General features: G+C 39.6%; 1 protein-coding gene across 1 annotated transcript; it reads right to left on the bottom strand.

Annotated features, from left to right (window-relative positions):
- Positions 1-1,569: 1,569 nt before the first annotated feature.
- Positions 1,570-2,925, bottom strand: LOC138901323 (uncharacterized). The gene is made up of 3 exons (XM_070189078.1): positions 2,640-2,925; positions 2,124-2,555; positions 1,570-1,952 (listed from the first exon to the last, which is right to left on the bottom strand). Exons 1-3 carry the CDS (start codon positions 2,923-2,925, stop codon positions 1,570-1,572), a joined length of 1,101 nt encoding a protein of 366 aa, XP_070045179.1.
- Positions 2,926-9,072: the final 6,147 nt, after the last annotated feature.

Below are 9,072 nucleotides of genomic sequence, written 5' to 3'. Positions count from 1 at the left end.
CACAGAGAGGCAAATGACAAAAATTCCACACAAAACCTGAAAGAACATAACCATTACGCAATCGATCATGCAATACCCAAATACTCATCACACTCAAATTCTGCGCCAACACCTTCGCACCTGCGGCCTCGTAGATGCGACAAATTCCTCGCACCTGCGAGCACTACCCAGTTCCATACTTGGCCACTTCTGCGACTGATTTCGCGCACATGCGGCTTTGCACCTGTGATCAAAACTTTGCAGGTGCGATCACACCAGTAGGCAGCAGTTCCAGAAATGTTTCAAGTTGAATTTGATCCGTTAACCATCTGAAACTCACCCGAGCCACTCGGGACCCCGTCCAAATACAGCAACAAGTTCTAACACACACCACGAACCTACTCAAGGCCTCAAATCACATCAAACTATCTCAAAATACGAACTACACATGGATTTTCCTTATAAATTTCAAAATTTCAAAATTCTACAAAAGACGCCGAAACCTATCAAATCACGTCCGATTGACCTCAAATTTTGCACAAAAGTTACATTTCACCAAATTCCCATTCTACACCAAATTCAATAAAAAGCCAATTTTTTCCATTGATGTTAGATAGAACAGCTTCCATTCTAAGTCTTCTTCTATAGGTTTGGATGTGCCTACAGTTCTGAAAAGATTCCATAGGTGCAATGATTGAAAACCTATGTTGTCTATGTAGATTTATCACTCTCTGAAAGGCCTGTTGAGTATTCACAGAACTTATGTTCCAAATGAGGGACTTAATCATCATTTAGTTCGTGAAGCTGCCCTTCGAGGCAAGATTCTTTTTGGTTATTGACTATCTTTCTGTTGAACTTGTTTCCTTGATTTCTTACCAATTTTTCCCCCTGCCCTGGGTGATAAATCTGCTTCCATTGCTACTGCCCTAAAGTTACTAGCTGTGGATTCATCATCATCTTCCTCCTGAAGTAGTTCAAATTCCATCATTTCCTTCTGATTGTTAACTGGTTCAATAGTATATGTAACAAGATCATGAAGGATTTGTATAGGTGTTTTCAATGGAACATTAAGCTTTATCTGTAGGGGCTGTCGAGTATCAAAAGCAAAGGGTGTAGGAATTAGATCAATGGCACTTTCCCGATTTGGTATCAAAGCATGGTGATCTTTCGCTCCAGTTATCTGCTTCAACACTATTGCATTTTGATCTTGTGAAAACTCTGCCTTAAAACTATGAATGTTGACAGTTTTTTCTGTATGTGTGTTGCACCCTTGTTTTTCAATTTTTAGAGTTGTATTTGTATCAAATTTGGACATAGAATTCTGGAATTCATCATTCCAGACTTGATTATCAGCTCTTGTGGCTCCTGTTGAATTTGGAGATTCCATAAAAGTTTGAGATGGTATTTCTTGACATGACTGATTCAATGTAACATTTATAGGTTCCTTTTGTGTTCCAAATGTATTCTGAACCCAGTCCATTGTCCTTACATTTGTAGTTGTGCCATTATTATGGTATTATGTGTAGTTGGGCTCTTACTGCTTTCAGAACCTTTAAGGTTAGAGCTTCTATCATCAGTAAGGTTGATTTCCTAGATGGATTCCATTGTTTGATGTATCTGTTGTTCATGTATATCTCTGTCCCTTTGCTTTGTATTGGAACCAGTTGCCGACCCCCTATTTTCTGTGCTACAATTCTTGGCATTCACATTGGATTGCAGCATCTGCTGGACCAACTGTTGAGGACTATTCTTGTCACTTACATTTGTGTGGGTACCTGTAGCAGCACATTGTCCTGTTTCCAGAAATGGTTGTTGTTGCAAGTTATTTTGATTAGCAAAATTGTTGGTCATTTTTTCCTGTTGCTGGACATTCTCCTGAGTTATGTGAGAGGAACCACCTCCATTTCGATTCTCATATTTCTGATGTTGCTGTAATTCCAGAGCAGCTGTTGTTTCTTCATTTCCAGCAATTTCTACAATTTGGGTATCTCTTATGGGCTGTTGTACTCTGTCAATAGCATGTTGTGGTGCTTTGTGATTATTTTACTTTGTTCCTGAGGTGTGATTTGGCTCAACAACCTGCGTAACCACTACTACTTCATTTGAAATTTTTTATCTCTGTTGCTTGTTTCTCTGGTTAACACCTCTGAAATTCTTCTTCTTTTGAGTTTGCCATTGATATTTGGCGATGTTTTCCTTTGTAGGTTGATTATCATCTGTATTATTCTTTTGAGCTGTTGGTTGTTGTTCACTTTGGTGTTTTCCCTCAAACATCTTCTTTGAATTTTGGCTTTTAAGCTGCACCTTTGATGCCTGGATTTGCTTAGGATTCCTTTGATCTGTGTATTGGTTATCAGTGAGTGATTGTTGTTCTAAGGAGGTATGATTGTGTCTTCCTATTTGCTGCTTACTTTGGTCTTGCATCCCCCTAATTTGGTTGAGCTGCTGGATCTTATTCTGATCCTCCGTGGCCTGATTCTGCTGATTTTGGATGCTAGATGTATTAGTACACTTGTTGTTATTTGGTTTTTTGCTGCTTCTTCCACTGCTTTCCTTTTTTCTTCCACCTCTCTTTTCTTGACAATGCAATAGTATTCTTCATATCCCAGATATTTGCAGTGTAGGAAGTATGTAGGAAGATCTTCAAAACAACTTCTAACCATTGTCCGTCCCATTAACATATTGATCTTCATCGAAGCCAAGACAAACATGATGTGTCCTATCCTGAGTTAAGTCCACTTGCATTTTGACTTTTGCGACACTCCCCCTAGTTTTCTGCGTAGAAGCAAGGTCTAGGTGCAAGACCTTACCAATAGGAGATAACAGAACTGATAGTACCTCTATATAGTATAAATGCCATGGGAGTTCAGGGATAACTACCCAGACAGGTACTATAGGATTTTCCTCATTAGGATTGAAGTTTGTTGCCCAAGCTTGCAAGTCCATTCTTTGGCCTTAGATGTACATGAATTGTTTTATCCACACAGTTGTGTGATCGTACTCATTGTCCAGGTCAATATATACTGTCCGAGCATTGAAATGGACTATTTTCACCCCTCTCCTGAGTTCAGTTTGATATATGAAGCTTCTCTTGATGTTTTCCATTCGAGGCATTGTGTTTAGAAATTTTTCCACAATAGTGTATTGGCATCTAGTAGCTATAGTGACCATGTAATCTTTCCCGGTAAAGATTACAGTAGGTTGGCCTTGTTTAGTCATTATCTTTGGTGGAATAAACTCAATGGGTGCAAGCTTTGCAGTCTGCCTTGCTCATAGCTTGGTTGCAAGGGATTGAGTAGTAGTGGGAGATGGTGGAACAGGGTAATTAGCAGGTTTTTTTGGTTGGACATGGGCATCATTAGGAACTGCTGTCAAGTTAATTGGTGGAAGGTTGTGAGGGTTATTTGCTACATCAATATGATTTCGGTCATTTTGGCTATGCAATATATTTTGTTTAATTTGGGGGGGGGGGATTTGGTTTATCAAAATTGCTTGAGATCTTTGGGAATTTGTTTTTAGGATCTGTTGAAGTGTATAGTGGTTTTATGTTAGTTGGTTGGGATGCTTGAACTGTGGACTGGAACTGCATTCACTGGGAAGGTACTTGGAGCCATTGTGACTTGAGATTTTCCTGTGAAGAGCAGCTGTTGCTTATGATGATGCGAAACAATAGGATTATCAGGGGCCATTTTAGATTGCACTTGCATCCCTGCACCTGTACAATGTAACAATTGCGATGTGGTAGCCTTATCAGTCATATTCCTCTGCTCTGTTAATTGGTCAAATATTGCGTTAGTCTGTGAAGGATCACAATTTTTTGTGGTCTCTTTGCATGAATTTCCTTGACGACTACCTTTGACATCATGTTGGGAAACACAAACCTCAATATTTTCATTTAAATCATTACTAATATTGACTGTGGCATTTCGTCGAACAGGTTGTACTTGCGCGTCTACAGAAATCAACTTGTGTATTATTGTGGTGTTATTTCCATTGTTATTATTTTGGGCACTTCAGTGACAATACCTACATCATTATCAATCATTTGGTACTGACCTAGGTCAATTTGACCTGCTGGAACCTCCTCCTCAATCAGCTGCATCGTTTCTGGGCAGGTAAGTTCATCTGGGTTATAACGACCCGGTCGGTCGTTCCGAGAGTTGTAGCCCCGTTTTCCCCATTTTTGCTTATTTACATGTTGTTCAGCAGTGTTGAGTTGTAAAGAGTTAGTAAGTTTGGGTTCGGAGTAGTTTTGGAGTGAAATGAGACACTTAGTCTCTTAGTTAGAAAGCTAAGTTAGAAAAGTCAACCGAAAGCTGACTTATGAGTAAACGAGTTAGGACTTGGATTTTTATGATTCGATTAGCTTCGTTGAGTGATTTTAGACTTAGGGGTATTTCCGGAATGTTATTTGAAGGTCCGTGGTAGAATTAGGCTAGAATTGGCGAAAGTTAGAAATTTGGCAATTTTGGTCGGCAGTGGAAAATTAGGTATCAGGGTCGGAATGGAATTTCGGAAGTTGGAGTAGGTTCGTAGTGTCATTTGTGACGTTTGTGCAAAATTTTAGGTCATTTGGATGTGGTTTGATAGGTTTCGGCGTCGTTGGCGAATTTTGGAAGTTTGGAAGTTCTTATGCTTGAATCTGAGGTTGAATTCGTGTTTTGGGCTTTCCGAAGGTTCAACTAAGTTCGGGTAGTGGTATATGACTTGTTTGAATTATTGGTTGAGGTCCCGAGGGGCTCGGGATTATTTTGGATGGGTATCGGGGAGTTTGGAAGTTGGAAATTTCATAAGACTAAAGTTTCAAGTGAGTTCGCATAAGATCTAAATTCAAATGAGAATAACTCTCATGAAACGAAGTTTTATCTGGTGTATTACCTATCAAAAGAAAGGTCTATGTGTCTAGTTTTCAACACTTCAAACCATTCTTCATTTTGACATTCCTACAAGACGTTATGACCAAATTACTAAAGTCTGGAAAAGTGCAATTCTGCGACCAATTATGCGATCGCAGAATCATTATGCGATCGCAGAAGTAGTTATGCGACCGCAAAATGGTCGCAGACTGTCCAGTGAAGCCCATTTTTGGGCATCGATTTTGTGGTGCATTTTGTGACCCGCATACCCATTATGTGGTCCATTATGCGACCGCAAACCTGCTTTCGGAGGGTTAATTTTTCTATTTTCATACGAACCCATTTTGATAAATAGTCTCTGGGACTCATTTTGGAGAAGAAATATGACATTTTTTAGAGAGAAGGGAGAGTGTTCTAGAGAGAGGAAGAAACTCAAGTGCTTTGTTCATCAATATTTTGTTCAAGCTTTGAAATCCAACAAGAAAATATCACAAGATCTTCACCCAAGAGGTAAGGTTCTAACCCCTAGTCTTCAATTTCGAGTTTGGGTAAAGATGGGTGATTAAGAGTATGATTCTTGGGTGTAATAGTATCATTTATACATATCAATAAGGTTTATGGAAAGATTGTTGAGTTCAAATGGGTAAAGATTGGGTTGAAAATGGTAAACATCTTCAATGACTTTAATTGAAGATTTGAGGGTCGAGTTCATGTCAGAATTTGGTGAAATTTGTATGGTTGGACTCGTGGTTGGATGGGCATTCATATTTTGTAAATTTTGCCGAGTTCCGAGATATTGACCCCACGGGCAATTTCTGAGTTAATTTCGGATTGTATTGAAAAGATTAGTATTTCCTTATGGAATTAATTACAATAATTGGTATTGATTGAATCGAATTAATTGTGGCTAGATACGAGGCTTTCGGAGACCAATTCTCGTGGCAAGGGCATAGCGGAATAAAGAATTACACAGGTTGAGGTAAGTAACACTTCTAAACTTAGTTCTGAGGGTATGAATCCCCGAATTTGGTATGATATGAATTGTTTGGAGGTGACACACACGATATGTGACGAACATGTAGACGTGCACCACAGAAAGTGTGTCTTGAATAAATCATGTGAAGTAGAAAAATTAAAGAATCATGTTATTATTTGAAAATATGGCACGTGTTAGAGGAATTAAGCTGAGGCTAGTAATAAAGATCATGTTTAGGCTATGTGCCGATATTTTAGGACCCACGGGGTCGTGATGGTGTTGAATTAATTATTCTAAAATATACATTTCACCCTCAGTAATAATTGTTCATTCTGAGAATATTTATGGGATTGAGCTGCGCAAAACATCAGACCATTTGGCTTTATATATGTTATTATTAAATGGATTGGGGCTACCCGCCTGCAGCAGGCCATAATTGCTTTATACATCATAATTATATGGATCGGGGCTGCCTCGCCTGCATTAGGCCTTATAGGCTTTACTATTTTATGGATCGGGGCTGCCCGCCTGCAGCAGGCCTTATTGGCTTTACTATTTTATGGATCGGGGCTGCCCGCCTACAGCAGGCCTTATAGGCTTTGTTATTATAAGGATCGGGACTGCCCGCCTGCAGTAGGCCATATTGGCTTTGTATTATGCTTGGGCTAAAGAAGCCCCTCTGGAATCTGTACACACCCCCAGTGAGCGTAGATGATCTTCGATATTCAGGATGAAATTCCCAGGGCATTGGCTTGCTTTACTTATTGCTTATATATATAGATATGGGATGGAATTTCCCAGGGCATGGACTTGCCTTACTTATTTGTATTGTAATGAGTTTACCTGGACATGGATCTTGATCGTATTATTTATATTTGGGGATAAATTATCCTAGGGCTGGATTGGCCTTATACGGTACTAGGTGACTGACCGTCAGTCGATGTGTATTTTTATACGGGTTGGAACACCCCTGGGCTGGATTGGCCATAAACAATACCAAGTGACCGAATAATTTATGACCATTATTTACACGAGGTCTTTCTACTGAGATGTCATATGCCTCATATCATGCAGTATTGATCTATTTCACTTGTATTTGGTTTATCTGTTGAACTTGAAAGCATGCCTATATTTCTGTACCATTACTTTTACTAGACTATACCTGTGGAGCTCATCATTTCTTTCAGCCCAGAGGCTAGTCTTGTTACTTATTGAGTTAGTTGTACTCATACTACACTCTGCACCTCGTGTGCAGATCCAGGTGCTTTCGGACACAGAGATTGTTAGATTTCAGAGTACTATCAGTTAGAGACTATCAAGGTAGCTGCTTGGCGTCCGCTGACCTTGTCTCTCTTTCATTCAGTTATTGTATTGTTCTATATTTTTAGACAGTGGTTTTTATTAGTCAAACATTGTACTCATATTAGATGCTCATGCACTTAGTGACACCGGGTTTTGGGAGTGTTATATTTGAAATTGTGAGATTTCTTCCGCTGAATTTAATTAATTATTTTCAAATTTAAAAGATATGGTGGATTATTGAGATTTTCGACTTGCCTAGTATTGAGATAGGCATCATCACGACAGGTGAGATTTTGGGTCGTGACAAGTTGGTATCAGAGCTCTAGGTAACATAGGTCTCACGAGTCATGAGCAGGTTTAGCAGAGTCTTGTGGATCGGTACAGAGACGTTTGTACTTATCTTCGAGAGGCTGCCGAACCCTTAGGAAAATTTCACTTTCTTGTATTCTATCACGCGGAATTGATTTAGCTTGAAACATAACTCCTTGATTTCCTTCCACGTATTCATATGCACACATGAGCGCTCAGTATCGATTGTTCATCGCTGGCTTGTAATTCTACGAACAAAGTTGAGATGTGTATTCTGTGTTTGTGGTGGTTGTCCAGTCTGGAGGACTTGAGGCCATGGTTAGACCACAACTTAGGCTTAATAGCTTCAGTTGTAACTTATACATTTGGACTCATATGTCCGATAATGTCCCTACGAGTGGAATTTGTGTCACGATTAGCGGTGGAATGACTTTGTGGTGAGTATGACGTAACTGCGGAAGGTGTTAAGACAATGTGAATGTGATGAGAAGTGTTTTCTTGAAATGTAAAGGAAGGCCATTAGGTGCTTGATTTTTTGTTTTGATGTGATGTACGGTCTCGAGTGTGAATGTTTTAAAGGATCTTTCACGTTGTTAAATTTTGGGGCAAATTAAATTCTCATGTTTGTCAATGAGTTTTGGACTCAAGAAGAGTAAGTGGTTGTGTAGTAATGGTGGTTATGAATGGGTATTTTGATGTTGATGGCTCGAGAAAGATAATCTTCGAAGAGACTTAGAGTCGGTAACATTCTATTGGTTCTGGTATGACAGAGATGCATTTCGAGTTGATGCAGCAATTGGACAGCAAAGTATGAGGGAAGACATGACGGGAAACATTTCGCGGTGGTTGAAGTACTAGCGGGTCAAGTAGGAGAAGTAGAGGTTGAGAAGTTTCTTAAAAGAGATGATTTAACCGAAGTAAGAATGGAGTTTGGAACAACTTTGGGCACATTCGATGACGAACGTTTGTTTAAGAGGGGGAGGATGTAATGACTCGGCCGGTCGTTCTGAGAATTATAGCCCCGTTTTCCCCATTTCTGCTTATTTACGTGTTGTTCAGCTATGCTGAGTTGTATTGAGTTGGTAGGTTTGGGTTCGAAGTAGTTTTGGAGTGAAATGACACACTTAGTATCTTAGTTAGAAAGCTAAGTTAGAAAAGTCAACTAAAAGTTGACTTATGAGTAAACGAGTTAAGACTTGGATTTTTATGATTCGGTTCGATTCGTTGAGTGATTTTAGACTTATGAGTATGTCCGGAATGTTATTTGGAGGTCCGTGGTATAATTAGGCTTGAATTGGCGAAAGTTAGAAATTTGGCGATTTTGGTCGGCAGTGGAAAATTAGGTATCTGGGTTGGAATGGAATTTCGGAAGTTGGAGTAGTTTCGTAGTGTCATTTGTGATGTCTGTGCAAAATTTGAGGTCATTCGGACGTGGTTTGATAGGTTTCGGTATCGTTGGCAAATTTTGAAAGTGTAGAAGTTCTTAGGCTTGAATCCGAGGTTGAATTGGTGTTTTGATGTTGTTTTGGGCGTTCCGAAGGTTCGACTAAGTTCGGGTAGTGGTATATGACTTGTTTGAATTACTGGTTGAAGTCCCGAGGGGCTCGGGATGATTTCGGATGGGTATCGGGGAGTTTGGAAGTTGGAAAT

Source organism: Nicotiana tomentosiformis, chromosome 11 (genome assembly GCF_000390325.3).
Source record: "Nicotiana tomentosiformis chromosome 11, ASM39032v3, whole genome shotgun sequence".
Classification (NCBI taxonomy): Eukaryota; Viridiplantae; Streptophyta; class Magnoliopsida; order Solanales; family Solanaceae; genus Nicotiana; species Nicotiana tomentosiformis.
The sequence above is the reverse complement of the archived record's forward strand: the minus strand, read 5'-3'. Positions and strand labels throughout refer to the sequence as shown.